Source organism: Salvelinus fontinalis, chromosome 9 (assembly GCF_029448725.1).
Source record: "Salvelinus fontinalis isolate EN_2023a chromosome 9, ASM2944872v1, whole genome shotgun sequence".
NCBI classification, from domain to species: Eukaryota; Metazoa; Chordata; class Actinopteri; order Salmoniformes; family Salmonidae; genus Salvelinus; species Salvelinus fontinalis.
This window is the reverse complement of record NC_074673.1, coordinates 33,215,488-33,236,715: the sequence shown is the minus strand read 5'-3', so window position 1 is coordinate 33,236,715 and position 21,228 is coordinate 33,215,488. Positions and strand designations below refer to the sequence as shown.

Sequence of the window (21,228 nt, the reverse complement as noted above, 5' to 3'; positions counted from 1 at the left end):
TTGCTAAAAACCTGTCATGTACTATATGGCCATGCAGGTCCAGTTTATGTAACTCGTTCCCTGTAGATTGTGTTTTACGATTGCTCTTCTTATATCCATCTTGAACAGTCTGAACAGCAGTGACAGTTCTCTAACATTAGAACCAGCAGCGCAACTTTCACTATGGATCGGGGACATGCCCCCCCCCCCCCCACCCCCCACCCCCCGACACACACACATTCTGAAATTGCATTTTTGTCCCTCACAGTTTTATCATTGGAATGTGATACAAAATGGGGGGAGGGGGCTTTAGGACCATGCGGACGCCTCCGAGCGATCAGGTAGGCTGTTTGGAGTGTTTATCAGACTGGATTCAAAAATTATAATTTAAATGATGTTATGTTATCCAACTTCTAAAACCAAAGTTGCACCCCTGATTAGAACTACAGTGTATGGCTACTGTAAATTGTCAAAGGGAGCAAAGGGTTGTTGAAATACCATCCCACTTCAGTATCCCATGGAGGCTGTCTGGCTACAGCCAACTAATACTTAAAGAGTTAGCAGGGAGGCTACTTGATACATTATCTGGCAGCTCTTTCCTATCTTACGCCTCTCAGATTGTGAACAATGCCTCGAGGGGCTGGTTGACCTGAGTCTTTCACCAGCAGTACCTCTTCACTGACTGCACACTTGACCTGAGTTAATACAACACCTCCCAGGAGGACAATTTCAGCTCCATGGATAGCACTGGGCACTGGCACAGTTATGGTCCAGTATCCTGAGACAAAAGGAAAAAGAAAACATTAAACAGTATTCAATGCTAAATCATCTCAGAATGACATGAGGGGAAAAAATCTCAATACATTGTACTTACTGTAGTATGGCCCACTGCCAACATGCTGGCACACTGTAGAATTGCAGGAAATGGGCTTTAAAACTGCAACATGTTCTCTTAGCATCCTGACAAAATGTGTAGAATAGCATTATAAAACAGTACATTTAGCATACTCCTGGCCTGGACAGTGTCCTTCCCAAACATTAGTATTTACTACCTTAGAAATAGGAACCTACATCTTGAAGGGGCTGCTCTCCTGCCCATCAAATCGGTCTTGCCTAAATGGGATACAGCGTTTGTCAAATTTGAAGTCAAACTTAGTTTTTTGGGCATTTTGTCAAATTTGAAGTCAAACGTAGTTTTTTGGGCATTTTAGCTAACCCTAACCCTTTTACCTAAGTTAATTCTCATAACCTGCTGCGCAAGTTCTGCCAAACCTGCTACGAAAAGTCAACTTTGACAAAAGCTGTATCCCTTCTAGACAAAACTATCAAATCCCATATATAGTCATATCAATGGTCAAATGTCTAAGAGCAGCGAATCACCGAGTAGATCCATAAAGAAAGATAGGGCAAGGGGAAGGGACCCCGAGATGCCGTCTCCAAAAAAGTATTGGATGTCTAAAGGAATTTAGTCCCCTCCCCTTCTTGACAGTACATATTTGACAAGGCACATTCAAAAAGAGCTTGCACTCCAGCGCAACGTTCAGTTAAGCACAGACGCACAGTCTCTCTCCTCGGGTCTCTTTCGAAACATTTGGTGGAGCCAAACAAAAAATAAGCAGCCATGGATGCCATCAAGAAGAAGATGCAGATGCTCAAGCTCGACAAGGAGAATGCCTTGGACAGAGCAGAGGGAGCCGAGGGAGACAAGAAGGCAGCAGAGGACAAGAGCAAACAGGTCGGCATTATATATGGAACATCTAAATGATTCTAGAAAAGGCACCTGAATACCATTGGCTCTGTTCGCCGCAGTCTCTAAACGTGGATCGATCACCTCTTCAATGTGGATGTATCACTTTTACGGATCATTCGAAATAAGGAGTATTTAAGTGATATTTATGAATAACATATCACAACGGGTAGGCTAATAAGTGACCTGGGTATGAATATCGGTATAATTGTGTTTACTAATTACGTCCGTGTCACTGATTGATGGGTGGGTGAAGTTGTATTAATGTAGCCTAATTATAAGTAGGAAAATATGTGTATAGGAAAATTACTGTAGGCTAATTATAAGTAGGAAATATAGAATAATTACTGTGGGGAATATGGATAGGCTATTGAAAAACATATACTTCTTTCAGCATAAATGCAATAGTATATTCACTTTGATGTTCTATTCAACTAAATAAAATGTTGTCCTTTATGCATGTGTAGTTAGAGGATGAAATAAGTGAGTTGGAAAAGAAATTACGGATCACCGAAGATGAACGTGATAAAGTGCTTGATGAGTTCCAAGCCGCCGAGGAAAAGTTGCTGAACGCCGAGGAGGTGGCCACCAAGGTATTTTATGTGGCTCGCATGATTTTCCCTAACTTCTCTCCTCTTTCTCCCTTTCTCTGTCTGTCTGCGTTCTTGCGCCTTGTGCGCGCCCACGCCCTCTGTTTCCTGCTGATCACCCCTGTGAAACTGTCCACACTAAAACAAACCTCAGCTCGAGGATGACTTGGTAGCTCTGCAGAAGAAGCTGAAGGGAACAGAGGATGAGTTGGACAAGTACTCTGAGTCTCTTAAGGATGCCCAGGAGAAACTTGAGGTGGCTGAGAAGACCGCCACGGACGTAAGTAAAGGGCACAAAATCACCATTCCTGCACACTGCTTCTCACATCAACCTGTAAAATGTGTAAAATGACAGAGTTATGTGAGAGGCCTTTATTCGGCCTCATCACTCAGTCTAAAGTCCTTTCTCTGATTACCAAATGTAGGTAGAATACTTTTTAGGTGGGACGCACCTGTCGAGCCCTAAATGTCTATGGGCCAGCTGGATTGTAGCTTATGATAAAGGAATAATATTTAAATCATGATGTCATGCCAGATATTGTTTAACTGTCATTTTATATATTTTGTTTATGGTTGTTTGTCTGTTGTCAAAGATCACAAGTCACCTAAATCATATCAATATAAAGAACAAAAGTGTTTCAGTGTTCTGGTATTTGAATCTCTCCACATAGATAGCCTACATATGAGACCCCAAAGTCAATTTAAGACAGTAAATCAGATTCCTCTCCACAGCTCCTTAAAGTGGGGACATTTATGAGTGGAAACTGAATTTGTTAAACGTGCAGTCTCCAAGCCGAGTGCGTGTGCACCGCACGGATAAATATAGCCCACTGCTTTTTTTGGTCATTGGTCAAGTTAGAGCTTACTTTTTTGGGCTGTGCCTGTTTCTTGCAACAGAACAGACTAGGCCTATAGTAAATTACTTTCCCTTGAAAATTTAATTTTCTAACTATTCTACCATCAACCTGAAGTATTTTCTAATAATGAGATATTTACTAATGAAATCCACTTTTAGACCTGTAGTATTTTTGCAAGATTATTCTTGTATCTTATTATTAATGTACTTTGTTTCTTGTTGTTTTGAGGTACATTTAGTTAAACTCATACCCTAGAGTGTAATTTGGCTTCATACAGGGAAGAACTTGAAATTAGGGAAATGCTCCATAATTAGGGAAATGCTCCATAAAAGGAAAACTATCAGAAACGTGTGTATGTCGATTCATGCGTGACACCAGAAGCTGCATCCAGGGGCTGAAAGAAATTATATGTATAAAATACCTAGGCTTATCATGTTATGGCATGATAATCCTAGGCTAAATAAATATGAACAAAGAAAAAACATTAGCAAGGCAAGTTAACTTCTTCATTATTGAAGGGGGATTATCAAATTAGATGTGACATTCAGTTAACAATTGATTTTCATGTATTGAAAGTGTCTATAGGGTAGCCTGCATCTCAATAGTCTAAAGGGACTCCGTATGCTAATCTCCTTTCCTTTAGGCCGTCATTGTAAATAAGAATTTGTTCTTAACTGATTTGCCTAGTTAAATAAAGGTTAAATAAATAAAAAATAATCTGCACTGATATGAAAGCGTTAAACTGGTAAAAATATATAAATTCTTGGTTGGCATTCACCCATCCTACGTTTTCATATCACTGCAAATTAAGGTAAGGAGATCAGGAAAAAACGAATTTGTTGAACTCCTTGAGTAAGATTCTACAAATGCATAGAAGGCCTCCTCTTTGTGCTCTTTAGGAATTATACAGTTTGAAGATTTTTTCAATCCCATGTGTACTGTCTAGATAATACCAGCAGATGGTGCTATACACCAGTGCAAGGTACCTTAGTCAACGCTTGTAATAGCTGGGCGTGCCCTTATTATTACAGTACGTCTACCACAGATACACTTTTTATTATAACCAAATGTTGGTTAACCATTATAATATTACGAAAACAAGAAACTAAAAATAAATTATACTTCCAATATATTTTCGTTTGTTGTAGCCTTGAACTTGGTTATGAAAGCATGGTTACTTCCGGTGTAACGTTCAAGTATTGCTGTGTGCGCTCCTCACAGACGATTCGAGTACCGCGGGCAGCCTCCCTCCAGGTACATTCCAGGGCGTTGTTGCGCTCGGTTTCCATTCCAATGAAAGTGTTAACGTAGTTTTCTTAGCAAGTTGAAATAATGACCGGTATAACATCACTGGAGGCCGTTAAACGGAAAATAAAAACCCTGCAACAGCAGGCAGACGGTGCTGAAGAGAGAGTTGAAAGACTACAGAGAGAATCGGGCTTGGAGAGGAAAACCAGAGAATCCGTAAGCATGTCATAAAATTACTGCAAAAAACAACATTTCTCCAAAAGTGCAACAATGATATATTGCTTTTGAGATGTTTAATATCCGAGTGAGTAGCACAGACTTTCAAAATGCGTGGTGAAGCACTCAGCACTGACATAGCGGAATTCCTCTGGCATCCCGTTGTGTCGTTAGCTAACAACCTAATTTATCATGCTCATTGTTTACGATTCGCCAACTCGGACAGATTACGTGCTCGAGGCGAATTTGATGATTGCCCCAAGTGTGAATAGAGTTTGCTGTGGCGGTAGAGCGCTTCAGGCCTTTTTGATGGATTTCAGTGATACTGTAACCACCATGTTTCTGATGTCATAGTCCGTTGATATTTTCTCTTAATTGATGGTCATGATGTACAAAGGTAACTTTTCACAAACAGTTCTTGGATTAAAATGTTAGATTGTTTAATGGTACTGTATCACCCCTAATATTCATCTCCTGGGTATGCTAGGCTTCTAGGCACATACTTTGGTGCACATAATAACCTAAAGTAAATTGTCCTTTTTTTTAACATAATTGCAGCACAGAGTTTAAACTCTGAAACTATTTTCCATTTAAACAAGAAAGAACGTCAAAAAGAATGTTGCAACAGAGCTGCGAACAACATCAATAGCAGAATGTCGTTTAAACAAGGTTTCCTTTAGAAGGGCAAATAGTTGTCGCAGGTTCTAGAGAACAGGGGGCCAGCCTCTGAGCTATAGAAACAGGAAATTAAGCCTGTATGCATTTGCCGCTAAGAGGGTTAATTGCCATCATCAACATGGTCACTTCATGTTAGGTTATTTGAAGGAAACGTTTTGGGTGGGGTTTGAAAAACCCCAAGATGGTTATCTTAATTTCACTGGCTAGTTTCCGTATCTACAACATGAGATGGACTTTGACCCCGCGTACCACTCTTGTGTTAGTATGTGATCAGGCTACTGAGAGGTTAACCAGGTGCAAAGATGTGTCATGGTATGCAAAATAGGTCAACTTTGAGCACCTTTATCTCTTGAATGTTTTGGCATTCAAGTCCAAAAAGTCACTTTCTGACCACTTCTGCAATGGGCCAATGAGTGTTTTTTAAAGATTCAAAATAAGTCGACTTTAGTGCATATAGAAACAACAAACAATAGAGCAGTGGCTGTCCATATCAAATGGTATGTTTTATTACCACAAAAGCATATCTGGAGCTGAATTTGACACTTCCTCAGTATAAAATCTCTTCTAAAAAAATTGTGACGGTTCCATAACTTATTGTTGGTACTAGTGGTAAGCTAATTAGAACAGTAGGGGGATAAACTTGATAAGTCACACCACCACTCACCAGTAAAATAACAATAAAGTAGACATTTTGAGAGGATGAAAGGCTGAACTTCATCTAATCTTCAGATTTGGTCCACTGGGAACTCTTCATTGGTGTGTGTGGCCTGTGACAGTGTAAACCTCTTTGGCGTTAATGTCACCTTTGGTGTCCAATAATGAGCCCAGGTATTCAGCCTGTGTCAGCCTGGAGCATTGTTGTCATTACACACAGTGTGCATCTCAGCACAGGGGAATCCTCCTGGGAAGGCCCTTTTCTCTCCCCAACAGGTGACACTGTCATTAGGCTGGCAGATGGAGAAAGCACCATTTGAAATAGTCATTACCCAGACCTCTCACCTATAAAACACACGACACTGAGGTGGAAATTTCACCAATATTCTTTATGTTGATATGTTTGTACTGTATGTTTCTCTCTTAATGCATTTTACCCCACGATGCAGGTTCTGGCAAGTTCTTCTCTTCTCTCCTAGGCTGAGGCCGATGTCGCTTCCCTTAACAGACGTATCCAGCTCGTTGAGGAGGAGTTGGATCGTGCTCAGGAGCGTCTGGCAACTGCCCTGACCAAGCTGGAGGAGGCTGAGAAGGCGGCTGATGAGTCCGAGAGGTATATATTTATGGTGGATAGGGAGTTAGACCATAGAGTAGACTGAGTTTCTCTTGCCCCCTTACTGTATTTGTAGTTGTTAGGGCCTTTAGTGAAAGTCATGACTGGCGGTGCCACTGACCGGTTCCAACAAACACAACCTGTTTCAGTGGTGACTATGAAATCCTGAATAAATGGGCCATGAGGCTCTGTTTCCATTCCTTTGTTTGGTGTATAAACAACCCCTCTATGCTGCACAGCCCAATGCCTGAACATCTGAGACTGTAGATCAGACCCTGTCTGGGCCTGCCCTGTCATCTCCAGTGATATAGTGATGCAGTGTTTTTCCCTCAGTCCCATTAAAAAAGCTGTCAGGCCTTGACTTTGAAAGGGCATATTAAAGTTGGCCAGCCAGTGTGGATGTGCGTTGGGCGTATACGGCACTCCCAGAGAGCTGCTTGCAGTGGTACCTGCCCACCCAGGTTTAGTTTGGGCTGGAGATATTGATTTGAGTCATTGAGTTACAGTGCAGTGCTTCTGTGAGACTGGGAATGGGACTCTTCCTAGCCTAACATCTGCTGCCTGTCTCTCCCCTTCCTCCCCACAGAGGCATGAAGGTCATTGAGAACAGGGCCTCCAAGGATGAGGAGAAGATGGAGCTGCAGGATATCCAGCTGAAGGAGGCCAAGCACATCGCTGAGGAGGCTGACCGCAAATACGAGGAGGTGAGTCTCTCAGCTGCTGCAGCTGTTGGCTGCTGTCCAGCTGTCTCTACATCCCAGCCCCCACACACCCTGCCTTGAACCTACCCTACACCACACAATAACATAATGGCACACACTATGATTAAGTCCACCCTGACATACCCTAATTCATATAGGGTGTATGTACCCAGATATTGGGTGTATATACACAGCCATTTTGTGTATAGAGTGTAACTCCTTGGTGTTCTGTACCTAAAGGTCGCCCGTAAACTGGTCATCATTGAGAGTGATCTGGAACGTACAGAGGAGCGCGCTGAGCTTTCAGAAGGGTAAGATTTTTTTTACTGTCACCTAGGAGTAACGCTGCACTTTATTAACATGCATGAATGAGGTTATTTAACGCCACGCCTGGCTCAAAATTAAAAGTTAACTTTTTATTTTGGATGTGTTGCTCACTCGTTGTTGCATGTACTATTAATTTGCATGCGTTTCATGTTTTGAATGGCCTTTTGTTCACAACATCCACTAACAGACGGATTCGACGAGCGGAGGACGAGCTAAGAGTTTTGGAACAAAGCTTAAAATCACTTACCGCTTCCGAGGCAAAGGTATTGCAGACTAACAAAGTATTCTGTCAGGTCTATCTTTAGAGACTTATGTATGACTTCTTCTTGTCACGTTCATTCACTCTGCTGAATGAAGCCTCTCTTTCCTGCTAGCACCTTGCTCTGCTTTGCTCGCTCCCTATGTGTGGGCTTATGCTCGGGATATCCTAGAACTAGAGCCTTTTACACCTCTAACCTGGTAGGAACTGTGCAAGAATAACATCTTTCACATACCATATTAGCATTCTTAATTTGACCAATCTGCAAGCTAAAAGGCATTTACAGAAGCGTCTTTGTAGTCTCCACCTTTGTTATTATTGTTGCATTCCTGCTGTGTTAAAGCACTTTGGTCTCCTTCCTGTAATTCCCCTAGTTCGTATTTATTTTGTTTTGTATCTTCTCCCCTCTCCTGCTCTCCCTCTGTCCATCCTGCTTCCATTTGTCATCGGTGTCTCAATACGCCCCTCCATTTCGGCACAATTTCCTCTGGACCCTCCTCCACTTCCTCCGCACCTTCTCCCCTCTAAAACAACAGCAAATGCTCTGAGCTTGAGGAAGAGTTGAAAACTGTCACCAACAACCTGAAGTCACTGGAGGCCCAGGCTGAGAAGGTAGGTAGTCTGCCGCTGTGTTCAGCCTCGGGCATGCTTTCCAAACCCCAGACCCCCAGCCATGCAGGAGAATGAATGGAAGGAACCTGAAGAACCATTTACAGCAGCACTTGGGTCATTGGATACAGTATCTGTCTTACGAAATTGGAGAGGGATAAGATTAGTCAAACATTGTACTTAAAGATGTTATGCAAATACCTTTCAGTATTTGTTCTGTTAATTGAAGAGAAACCTATTGCATCTAAGCCTTGTTGCTCGTTATGTTTGTTTTTTTTAGATCTGTTTGATAAGTCATTAGATGTAAGGTCTTTGTTTCATATAAAATATAAAGTGGGAGGGTTTTTAAGGCTCTGTCTGTCTCTGTAGACTGGTGCATATGTTACAGTTGGGTAGATGCATGACTCCTGTTTCTGCTTCTTTTGGTCCACAGTACTCACAGAAGGAGGACAAGTACGAGGAGGAGATCAAGGTCCTCACTGACAAGCTGAAGGAGGCAAGTTTCACAACCCCCTTTATCTGGGGGCTTTGGCCAGAGGCCAGGCTATTCCAGTGCTGTGGGTACTGTCGGCCTACAGTATCACTGACTGACATTTACAGATTGATTCTTAAGAACCCGTCTCTCTCTACCACAGGCTGAGACTCGTGCTGAGTTCGCTGAGAGATCAGTAGCCAAACTTGAGAAGACCATCGACGACTTGGAAGGTATGACTTTTTTGCAGTTTATTTCAAAACTGTACTGTGATCTGTTTGGAGTAGGTCTAAATTTTATACTGTCAGTGAGTCTCATTCATGGCCATTCGGTAAGTGTCTATGCTTCTTTCAAAATGCCTTGAACAAGAGGAGGAAACCCTCTTCCCTTCTATGCTACACCTCGTCAATATACTCTAATCTGTGCTGGTCTTTGCTACCTCTCACAATTTCCATTATTATCATATTTATATTCTGAGCAGCACGTGCCCCTGATTGAGTCGGTGTACTTTTGGGTCACATCTGAATGGAAATGACTCTGGTAGTTGGACATTTGTCAGGTCATCCTATTCACTCTAAATTTACTTTTGTTCATAGGTTGGGTTGTTTTTGCCAGTTGATCTGCAACAATTAAGTTGCGTTGCATCTGCTTAATGAGAATGAGCTATTAGTCACAGTAAGGGATATGCTGCCCTACAACTGCTTGTTACAGTAAATCATCCATCTGTAGTTTAAAGAATGTATCATGAGGCTCTCATGGTAATTAGAAGGGCTGAAGAAGCAGCCATATGGTCATGATATCTCTGACATGAGATGTTCAGGACTCTGTTCACAATTTCTTGATGATGCTGAGGAATTTGTCGTGGCCTCAATCACATTTCTGTTCTATCCTCTTCTGGTATAACTTTTTTTTCTTCCTTTTCCACTCTGTCACTCTCCCTGGGCTGTCTCACCCACCTCCCTCTGGGGTCTTGCTGATGACCCGGATGCTCTTCACCCCCTTCCCACACACCCCTCCACCTCCTCCTCCCTGTCTGTGCACTTGGCCCACGTCCCAATAGATGAGTTGTATGCCCAGAAACTGAAGTACAAGGCCATCAGCGAGGAGCTGGACAACGCCCTCAACGACATGACTTCCATGTAATTCTTCATCTGCGCTGCCTGCTTGTGCCTCTGTCGTCACCTCCTTGCACCTCCCATCCCCATTGTCCAGTCATCACAATCTGCTGTCTATCTGAAATCCATCTGCTGTTTCTGTTCGTACAAGATAAAGTGGTTCACGTTACTGTTAGAAAGCAGCTAATTATTTCTATACACTAGGTAGTCTAAATGTCCTAGTTAAAGGGGGTTGTATATTGTAAGAACTGGCTAACTATGGGAATTGTTTAAGCTCACTCAATGGTTTCCATTCTCACACTTAGACTTGTTTGTGGTTGTGAGGACATTCTCTCCATTTAAAGTTAGTTACCATTTTAGCAGTGCAGTAGAGTACTTGAACCTAGACTTGTTTTGTATGAACAGAATACAGGATGGAGGTTCTTTGTTTACCCATTCGGGCTTACATTTTAATAACTACTATATTTTATTACTTTTTACGTAAAGAAGTAATCGTAATTCATTTTGTGATCGTATTTTAAATGTACATTGTTCGACCAACAAATTAATGTCTTAATTTCAAAATATTCATAATATTTTGTCAGCCCTTAATGCATGTGAGGTGTCTATTGAAATGCAATATTTCAATGTGAGCCTTCTTCTGGGTCTTTAAACTGAGTTTCTCCATGTAGTCAGTGTGCTTTTGTGTTCTGTACCTTTTCTCAAGTGTAACTCACTTGTTTTTACTACTAACAAGGTCTACTTCTGTATGGAAGAAAGGCCCCATGCGTCCCCCTTAATTCCTTTTTGTTCATAACCACAGTTGAGGGGAAACTGTCACAATCTACAGTCTGGTTGCCTTTGGAAGTTGTCTTTTTGTTGGGTTTTATGCTGTGCCCCTTTGGCATCTGAGAAGATATCAGATGTGTCAAGCTGGAGGTGGAGCACCATGTATGACAGATGTTTGGTCAACTGATGCTCCTCATGACTCCTTGGAAAGGTCTTCATGTGATCAGAGGTTTGGTCCAACCTTTGTTTTGTGTTTGAGGTGGTTGCTGCAGTAGTTGTCGTACACTGTCTGTATCCCTTCCTGGCAATACCTCCCAGTGGGGCATTGTGGCTCTAGCCTGTCCTTTGTGTTGTGGCGCCAGTAGCGCTGATGTGTTGCTGCGCATCTGTCTTCCAACAAACCCCCTATAGCAGTACCTCACTGTACCTCTTCTCTTCCGCACAGATAAATTGTTTACACCTCATCAAAGACGCCTCCCACCAGCTGAGCAGCATCGCTCTGCTCTTTCCCGGCCTTTCTTCCATTTCCCAACCCTTCTCGCCATGCTTTCCTTTACTCCCCATGTTCTCATCCTGTCAGTGTTGTATCCCATCTCTTGTATAGAACCTCTGAATCTTTCTGTGTTGTATACAAATAAACCTTCTTCCTTCTATGTAAGCTTTATCTCCTTATTCTATCCTTTTCTGTTCCTTCTGAATTTTATTTTTATTTCTATTTATTTTCAAGCGGCTCTAATAATAAAACTAAAGAGCCCTGATGTTAGTAATGTTGTCTTTTTTTTATGTCTCAGGAACCCATAAACAAATGTTATGGTGCTGGCATTCTTACAAGTTCAGTTGAAAGTACCTCTGTTTTAATGTCCATTGGTGTTGATCAACATTTTCATTCATTTTGAGGCGAGATGTGCACTGTCCAGTGAAAATTTCTTGCAAGTAGGCCTACTACACACTTGTAGCTCTTATTCAACTTTCCCTCATTTAATAGGTATACACCTAAGGGAGTAGTGATTATCTTACAGCCTTAATGAAGGTATGTTTTTAGGAGCATCATGGCATTACACATACTGCTGTTAAAACAAAAGTAGCTTCTAAGGCGAATGTCATTTGGCTCAATACAGTATAGTTAATGTAATGTTTTGATAGAGGTGGCACATGTTGGATTGCTATTGAACGAGTAGGGAAAGTAGTAAGCGTGAAGAGAAGCACAGTATGTAGGATTGTCTGCCTTTGCGTGTTGGAAAGAGTAGTAAGATTAACTATTGAGATGCTGATGTTGATGACATGAAGTCTGCAATTTGCAATATCATTTTATTGTTGAAATAAATTAATAGATATGCACTTTCCGAATCATTGTTTTCAATTAAAAGCGAGCATCACAGGCACTAGCACTGAGTTAACTGCACCCAACTAGAAGTATTTATTAAGACAAATTGTTAGCCATTTTATGGGTTCCAATCACTTCATTCATTCACAACTAGAGTTTTGAATGTCCAGGCCACTCACTGATATCTGTTCTCCCACAGTCAGTGTTTAATGTAGAACTGTGTGGTGTGGAATATCCTGGGCATCTATGACATCAGGTAGTGATCCTCCATACAGGGCTGGAATTTGGCAGCTTTTATACTGCCTTAGTTGCACCTATAAGACTTTAAGCAGGATCTGTACAGTACATGCCTTCTGGTACTGGAAGGTATATTTAGAAATTGAGTAGAACCCACTGGCAATTTGTTACTTGTTTGCTCAATTATCCACCCCAGTGAAATGTTGTTCATATCTCCATTCACAAAGTTCAGAGGCATTCCACCCATCCCATTCTGCAATTACTGCTCCACTGTTCTGTGGAGAGAGACTGTGAATTTATGTATCATGCCATTTTCAAACAAGGTAAGGTATCAGGTGTGAAGTGATCCCACATGAAGCTTTCTCTTGAGCTCTCTAGTCTGTTACTGCACTGATTTCCTGTTTTCTTTCTCTCGCTTTCCTACCTGCTTTCTGACTGCAAAGATCACCTCTACCAGCAACTCGACAAAAAACGCCTTCTTTCTAACGAACTAAGAGTGACCTTGAATGAGGACTAAATAGTGTGAATGTTTCATCCATGAGCTTATGTACAGTATTGACAGTTTAATGTTGTGTAAGAAAGATGCGTGCTTGTATTGTGTTTGTATGATGCACATAATGCTGGAGATGTTACTGCTGGCGTAACAAGGTATCCACAATGTAATGGGTTAATCTATATACTTACTGTATACTCTTACAACTAGGTACCGTAATGTGCCTTTATATACCATTAAATATAGTATACTATACGCACCACTGTTGTTCGTTTCCCCAGTTTAAGCAATGTGAAGGCTATGCTATAAGAGCTGTGTGTACTGCCTGTATGGTTACTGCCACAGCATAGTTACCGCATTTTGTTATTTTTCTCTAACTGAAAGCGTTTTGCTTTTTGATGGCTAATTATGTAGCTCTGACTAACAGTACATTTTAATTCATAACCGAAGTAATCTCGAATATTGATGGTCCTTAGGCTGCTGTTGCATGTTGTGGTGCGCTTTTGCGTGTTGTGGGGTGCTTGCTTGGATTTTAATATTTTTGTTTTATTTGGTGTTTAACAGAGAAACTGGCACATGCTAAAGAAGAGAACCTCGATATGCACCAGATGCTGGACCAGACACTAATGGAACTAAATAACATGTGAAAGCCTGGTTTACCCACTGGTTTTGGCTTTCTGTATTTGCACCTCGCATGCCATGAACCCTCCTTCCATGCCCATGTTGAGGAACACACAAACTGATGCTTTTCCTTTTGCACCATCCTGCTTTCAGTGGAACTCAACAAGGAAGGTACAACATTTCCTTAATGAAACCCAAAATGAGAAACACTTCTATTTTTGCCAGCTGATTTTATAATGATGTCAGCATTTTGTAATCATTGAGTTTAGTTTGTTTTTGACAAGTTATCAGGTGAAATGATGTGCCTTTTGCTACAAAGGTTATTTTTATCTGCATTTGATAGATTGAAGGGGATGAATCTGGCACATACCCATTTCACCCTGGTTATGCACATACCTTACATTTCAATCAAAGACATAGTGGAAAAATGTTGCACTTAATTCAACTTCAACGTACGCACAGAATTAGTAGTGTAGGAGAACACATGATTTTAGTTTTTGAAGACTTCTGTATTTCTTAGTTTCCTCAAGTAAGTATACATTGGATAAGCCTGTCCACATGTATATTGGTGCTGTGTTAGGGGGTTGTTTCACCAATTCGGTACCTTTTTGAGAAGTGTTTCTTGATTTCACCTAATTTAAACATTCTGTCATGACGAGCACATTCATGTTCAATGTTTTCCCATCTCAAGAGGGGGAAAATACTATAGTAAGTACCAAATAAAGTAACAGGGTTGGTCAGACCGTAACAGGGTTGGTCAGACCGTAACAGGGTTGGCGATTTCATCTTAAATCATCCATAAATCCCCTTGTGACATAGGAAATAGAAGTTTGTTGTGTGCAACAGGGATTGGTAATTGAATGCAAGCTTCACAAAAATGCTTAAAACATTTCTAGCCTGTATCTATGGGTAACAGAGTTGACGTGTTATGCTCGACCCACTCGGTTTTCCAATTTGACTATGATCAATGTTTCTTTTGAATTTTTTTGTTGTTGAAAGGAATAGTTTCAAAGAAACAAAGCTATGTCTTTACAATGATGATGGAAATGTAAATACATTTTAGGGTTAAGTGGGGTAAAATCTTCCTAGAGGATTTTGGCACTTTAGCAGGTATTTATTCTATAAAAAAATCTGATTTATTGAATTCTCCATGTTTATATTAAAAAGCACTTCCTTTTAATATAACATGCTTTTTAAATTCAATATTGGTGCACAATTTCTACTTAACATATCAGAGGGATGCAAAAAGCACTCTTTTCGTGGAATAACCCTAGGACATTTTAGGAAAGGCCAAAATTAATTTTGTTTGTATACTGATTTGTATTTTTTTGCCTATATCAATCCGTGGTTAGAAAGGGATCTACTTACACTCCAGAAGTATATTTATTTTTCTTTTCATCCTTAAACTCATTACAAAATCTCTATGGCAACATTCTTGCTAAATGCATTCCTGTTTTTGTTTGTTTAAACCATGGTTCGAAAACAACATTTTTGTCTTGTCTAGAAATATGATTTGAATCATGTGGGTCTGCCTCACTTCTTTTTGCTATTTTTTTAAAATGTATATCATCTGAAATGTAAAAAATAGTGAATATAAATAAAACAGCACAGTTTGAGATTTTCTAAAGTGGAGTATTTTTATTTGGTTATTGTTGTCCTTAATCCGTTTTTTATATATATTGTAAAGTATCCTCACTATTTTTAGAAAGTTCCAATTGATTGTGTTTTGTAGGATGTCTTAAAAGGCATCTTGAGAGGAATTAAGTGGACCCCTTAAATACAGTGCTGCATTATCAACCTTGTCAACCTCAGCTTCGTGTGTGTTTCCAGAACAAATGGTAATCTGTTCATCTTCCAACCTTGTTACATTGACTGCTCATTCTGATCTAGGTGTTGGTTTGACTTCCAGAGAGAGGTCATGCAAGAATGTAGTCTAGTCTACCTATGTAATTTGGCATCTATATTTTGGTACTAAGCTTGGTTTTATTGTTTTAATTTAAATGCATTGTAATAGGCCACATGCTGTGTCACTGGATTATAAATGACCCATCATAATACAACTAGTTGTATGACAGGTGAGATTGCAAAGAGTGAAAATGTAAACAAGCTCATACAGAACAGAGGGCATTGTTACTCTCTAGGTGCCGACAGGAGCCATGTGCTGGCATGTAACCTCTGAGAGAGTACTTTGTCACCCTGGGGACTGGGTGATAAACTGAATGTAAGGTAAGGGGACTGTCGGCCAAAGAAATTACATAGACCAACTACTACTGTTGCATCACCTCTCAGAGAGATGGTCATCAGTATGAATAACAATCTGGATAAGGAAGGATACTAATGAAAAAGCAATCATGGGGCCATCTGTCTTACTGGCCCTTTTTTTTATGGACATTACATTTTTTTTATGCCATTTTGTAGACCTGAATCCTAGTTATGATGTCGGTATTGAGAATTTGATGTGAATGGCTGTGTGTGGTGTCATTGAGGTTTGGTTGTGGTATGCTGTCATATTGTTGCAGATTTAGTGCCCAAGTAATTGCCCCTAAGATAATTTTTTTTCTCAATTCAATCAAAGTTTATGTATGAATTTGATACAATTGAAATATTCCGTTCTATAACACAAATTTTGTCATTCATAGGCTGCATACGGCATATGAAGTGCATTTGTTGCATTTGAAATAGGGAAGACTGTTTTTTTTTTCACTCGAACTGGAGTGAAGGCAGTCGGGTATGGATGGTGGATGGTAGTTGGAAGAGCGCACTTGTTTGAGATGGAAAAGCGTTGCAGTAGCTTTCGATAAAGAGGAACATCAAGACGAAGCAGCTGTTTTATAAGTGGGAAGCACTGTTGAGCGCTACATCCTGAGGGGTTCGTGCTGATTGTACTGAGATTGTGACAGCCGGTTAAATGGCGTCCCTTGAAGGCAAGAACAAGATGTATGTCAGGAGAAGTCCAGTACTGTCATAAGGAGAGGCAGGTGTGGTGTTGTTCTCGGCGCCCGAGGCTTGCACCGAGGGTCAGGATAAAGATGAGTCTGTGACCGTAGAAGTGAAGTTTTGGGAAAAAGTGGACCCTTGCCTTTTGGCGGATCCATTTGTGGTTTCATGGTGGGTGAAAACAGAGTTTGGTGCTGTGGAATCGGTGAGGTTAACAGAAGTGGTCTTGTGATAATTGCTTGTTTCTGCTTCCACTTTAAACGAATGGGGGCAAGAAATGTGAATTGTTTTGCTCCCAAGAAAAGGGGGCTATTGAAAGGAGGGATTACTGGGGTAGCACTAAATGTCAAAGTTGATCAACTGAAGGGGAAGATTCCCAGTGTTTGTGATGCTCGTCGTCTGGTACCACGCAAACAGGGTGGCATGAGTGGTGAAACAGAAGTCATTGTCTGTTTTTTTAGTTTTTATGTTGTCTTTTCCCGACAAAGTTATGTTAGTATATATAAGTTATCCTGTACAAGCTTTTGTGCTAAACACATGTTACAGGTGTCAAGCTTATGGGCATGTGGCAGCAGTGTGTAGGAGGGAGGTTCCTAGGTGTGAGAAGTGTGCAGAAGGGCATGAGACAAAGGAATGTTTAACATTGGGGAAAGTAGTGGTATATGTTAATTGTAGGGGTGCCCATGGGGCTGGGGATAAGACATATCCTGTGTGAGAGGCAGGTTGAGGTTTCCATGGTTAGAGTACTGCAGAAGACATATACTGAGGCAGTGAAGAAAGTAGAGGAAGATGGGTCAAGAGGGAGGGATCCTGAGAGGAGTGGTGTGAGTAGTAGATCTGTACCAGTACAGAGGGATAGGCCAACAAGTGATATGTTTCAGTAAAATTGGATTTTTAGCATTCATAGCAATGGTTATCAACTGTACTGCAGGGATGGAACGTAAGTCTCAGAAAATTGAGGATGTGGTGACAGCTGCAGAGAGGTATTTGGGTGTGCGATACTTGACAGCAGAAGAGTTACAGGGTGTGTTAAGTGGTGGTGTCCCATCCTTTCAAGTTGTTGGCCTGAGGTAGGACTAAATTGATTTAAATAGTGGAGCAGGGTGGTATTCTTAATATTTACATGTTTTATTATTTTATTTTCAATTTTATTTAAAAATAAATGTGTTTGTGTGTGTAGTGTTAGGAGGAAGGTTTTTTTTTTTTTTTTGATTTGTGGTGGTAGGTAGTCTAGTGGTTAGAGCGTTGAGCCAGTAACCGAAAGGTTGCTGGATTGAATCCTCGAGCTGACAAGGTAAAAATCTGTCGTTCTGCCCCTGAACAAGGCAGTTAACCCACTGTTCGCCGTCAATGTAAATAAGAATTTGATCTTAACTGACTTGCCTAGTTAAATAAAGGTTAATAATGTTTTAAGCAAAGGATAAGGGGGTTGTACTCCAGTATAGTACGTAGCGGTAATGTAACATCTAGTGGATGCCAAACGCCGTTAAACCTCATCGAGGAAGAAAAAGAAGCGTTTGAAATTGTTGATCTGAGCTCCCAATCGGTCATTTGGCTAGTGCTGTCTGGATCGGGGATTGATTAATTCTGTCTGACGCAAGCAGGGAACTCAGGAAATGTTTCAAACTCGATTCGATTGTAGGGATTTTCTACAGTAAAGCAAATGTCATTCGGTCGATAGGCTACAAAAAAGTAAATATGTCGCGGTTATTTTACTCGCCATTCAAGCGTTTTTGTGTCAAGTGTAAAGATTGTTCTGCGGTGACCGCCCGCTGCTATTCCTCTTTGTTGACTCTAACTCGGTTCCCCCAGCTGTTAAAACAACAGACATTTGTCGTGTTACAACAACAGCAGAGAAAATGTTTCGGACCTTCACGTCTAATAACTTCTCGGTTTTACTCAAGGTCAAAGTTTTGGATTGGGGGAATAGGTGCGGGCATTGTTTTAGCTTTGGGATTGAAATATCATACTGACATAGCTGAGCTCACATGTGAAGAGGACTTCCAAAACACTGGAAGATATGCTGCTGCCATTCAAGTTAGCAGAGACCTTGTTCAGCGGATAAAGGTACAGGTATTTGACGGTTTTTGCATTCAGAATGTTTTTCTCCTGAAATGAATTGTTTAACATGACATTCTGTTGACGCATGCAGCTCAACCTCATCATGTCAGAACATGTTCATGCATTTTCTGTCTGTATCTCTGTCAATCTCCTCTTTTTTGCTTGGTGTGACAGGATGAGGTTGGGGCTCCAGGGCTGGTGGTCGGTGTATCTGTGGATGGCTCTCAAGTCTGGTGCGAAGGTTGGTGTCATGCAGTACCTTTTAGGTTCACTGTAGAAGACACAATACACTTACTCCTCATATGTTCACAAATTATTGCAATGCATAATGTTGCTGTGTCAAACAGTCTCCTAACTAACTGATGTCCATGCTGCAGGACTTGGCTATGCTGACTTGGAGAACCGTGTGCCCTGTGGACCAGAGACAGTGCTGAGGATCGCCAGCATCAGTAAACCCCTAACAACAGCAGCAGCAGCCCGCCTGTGGGAGGAGGGGAAGCTTGACCTCGATGCCCCTGTCCAGAAATACGTCCCTGAGTTCCCCCAAAAACAGTTTGAGGGAGAAGATGTAAATTGAGTTTCTGAGAAGTTGGAATAAAGATGCATTCCAAACGAGCATGATCCTCTCACCTCAAGCACTATTTTTCCCTACATTTTTCCAGATATTTGTTTTTGTGTGGTTCTTGAGGATGTTTTTTCTCTTTGACATGTAGGTGACAATAACTCCACGGTTGATTCTCTCTCATCTAAGTGGCATACGGCACTACGAGAAGGATGCCAAGAAAGTGAGGCAGGACAGGGAGAAGGCCAAACAACCTTTAAAACTGCCTGGTAAAGAGGAAAAGAGCTTGTCTGAAAACAACCCCAAGACCGAGGACAGCAGCACCAAGAGCAAGGAAAACAAACGGGCTCAGAAGAAAAAAGAGTTTGAGCAAGAAGAGTACTACCTGAAAGACAGCTATGAAAGTGTCATTCATGCCTTGGACCTGTTCAAAGACGACATTCTCGTTTTCAAACCTGGTAGGAGCTATGGAAGAGTTATCGCTGTCAATCAAATTAGTCTTATGTGTATTCAAATTAATTTACGTGAAAGTAAACTAGTGGTTTGTCATCTGCAGGCACCACCTTCTTGTACTCAACCCACGCCTTCACCCTTCTCAGTGCCGTGGTGGAGAGAGCTGCTGGCCAGCGCTTCCTGGATCACATGATGAAGATGTTCAGGGAACTGGGCATGCTCAACACTGTGCCAGATGAGAATGACCCCATTATCTATAACCGCTCAAGGTAATGAGTGACCAATCTCCTTTTGCTTCACTGCATATCAGTGGTCGATTCGTATAAGATCAGCTTTGTTATTGTGTTCTGGTTATTTTTAGTTTTTTTTTTCAAACTATTTTTTTGTTGTTGCAGGTTTTATCATTTCAATAAGAAAGGACGCATAGTAAACTGCCCTTACGTGGATAACTCCTATAAGTGGGCAGGAGGTGGCTTTCTCTCCACTGTGGGAGACCTGCTCCTGTTTGGGAATGCTCTGCTCTTCAGCTACCAAGTGGCCAACCTAAAGGACTGCAGAGACCTCCTGCCTGGCTTCCTTAAACCAGAGACAGCCCGGGCTCTGTGGGCCCCTGTGGACAAGACAGAGGCCTCCTGGGATAAGGATGGGCTGTATGCACAGGGCTGGCTGGTGGTGGAGAAGGAACAGAAGTATGGCCAGTGCAGGAGCCGCAGGCATTATGTCTCGCACACAGGGGGTGCCGTGGGGGCCAGCAGTGTCCTGCTGGTTTTGCCCAGCGAGACAGTCCAGCAGCCCGAAGGACTGACTACAGCCCTACCTCAGGGAATAGTGGTGACCATCATCACTAACATGCAGTCTGTGGGACTCAACAGCACAGCACTGAAAATCGCCCACGAGTTTGATAAAGCCAGAGGCTAATGAGAGTTTATAGTGTTTACAAATATAGGTTAAAACCACCACAAAGTATCAATGCACTACAATATCTTTTCCAAAGTCAGTGGATGAATGATTTATCAAACTCGCATTTGTATATTTGAATTTGATACTGCTTTTTATAAATTTTGGCCTGTTTTGTTGAGTAATAAAATACATTGTTCGACATGGGTGTGCATTAAATAAATATTAAGTCATTAGTTTGGTAGTGTTGTTAATCTTGATGCAGATAAGTGACAACCATTCTCACCTTTGCTGAACTGAGCCTACTAATCTTGCCACTAGGTGTCAGTAGTATACTGCTTTGCTATAAATAGGAACCAGTGACTTCTGAAATCACACACTGTTCAATACTGATAAGTGCCTAAATGGTTCATCTACTTCAGCAAACCAATTGTAGGTCATACTGCGTGGGAAGAGCATGATGGTATTGAGAGACCTGAAACTACCCACATAGTCAGCAGTTTGCATTAGGTCTTAAGTGTACTGTCTGTTCAAATGTTTGGGGTCCTCTCTTGAATTTTAATGAAATTCACCCCAACCCTGGTTTGCCTCATTACTATCTATCCCATATGAAACACCTCAGGGACAGAGTGGTGAATTGATGTGGTCTTAATTGGCCATGAATAGATGACGTTACTTCTGGAAGTTCATTTAAAGATGAGGGACTCTTAGCACCATCTGTTGGTTGGGGCTCAAAAATGCATCTAAAATGGAACTGGGTATATCTATGGAGATTACAATATACCACTCACTAAGTCTGAATTCGCTATG

The 21,228-nt window shown here is 41.3% G+C and overlaps 2 protein-coding genes across 11 annotated transcripts; both read left to right on the top strand.

The window, feature by feature from the left end:
- The first annotated feature begins 1,484 nt into the window (after nucleotides 1-1,484).
- Nucleotides 1,485-15,135, top strand: LOC129862463 (tropomyosin alpha-1 chain-like). Of its 9 annotated transcripts, XM_055934163.1 has the most exons (10): nucleotides 1,487-1,714; nucleotides 2,471-2,596; nucleotides 6,449-6,582; nucleotides 7,169-7,286; nucleotides 7,524-7,594; nucleotides 8,406-8,481; nucleotides 8,912-8,974; nucleotides 9,114-9,183; nucleotides 10,011-10,089; nucleotides 11,279-11,486. In XM_055934163.1, the coding sequence occupies exons 1-10, from the start codon at nucleotides 1,601-1,603 to the stop codon at nucleotides 11,280-11,282; spliced, it is 855 nt and encodes a 284-aa protein (XP_055790138.1). In that variant the 5' UTR covers nucleotides 1,487-1,600; the 3' UTR covers nucleotides 11,283-11,486. The 9 variants fall into 9 exon arrangements, with proteins under 9 accessions (XP_055790144.1, XP_055790146.1, XP_055790145.1 ...); XM_055934169.1 differs by lacking the exons at nucleotides 2,471-2,596; nucleotides 10,011-10,089; nucleotides 11,279-11,486 and adding exons at nucleotides 2,194-2,319; nucleotides 13,452-15,135 and having other exon boundaries at nucleotides 1,485-1,714; XM_055934171.1 differs by lacking the exons at nucleotides 2,471-2,596; nucleotides 10,011-10,089; nucleotides 11,279-11,486 and adding exons at nucleotides 2,194-2,319; nucleotides 12,838-12,984 and having other exon boundaries at nucleotides 1,485-1,714.
- A 2,554-nt stretch (nucleotides 15,136-17,689) lies between these two features.
- lactb (lactamase, beta) lies at nucleotides 17,690-20,654 on the top strand. Of its 2 annotated transcripts, none has more exons than XM_055934160.1 (6): nucleotides 17,690-18,518; nucleotides 18,681-18,747; nucleotides 18,884-19,074; nucleotides 19,220-19,526; nucleotides 19,625-19,790; nucleotides 19,917-20,654. In XM_055934160.1, the coding sequence occupies exons 1-6, from the start codon at nucleotides 18,144-18,146 to the stop codon at nucleotides 20,437-20,439; spliced, it is 1,629 nt and encodes a 542-aa protein (XP_055790135.1). In that variant the 5' UTR covers nucleotides 17,690-18,143; the 3' UTR covers nucleotides 20,440-20,654. The 2 variants fall into 2 exon arrangements, with proteins under 2 accessions (XP_055790135.1, XP_055790136.1); XM_055934161.1 differs by having other exon boundaries at nucleotides 17,693-18,512.
- Nucleotides 20,655-21,228: the final 574 nt, after the last annotated feature.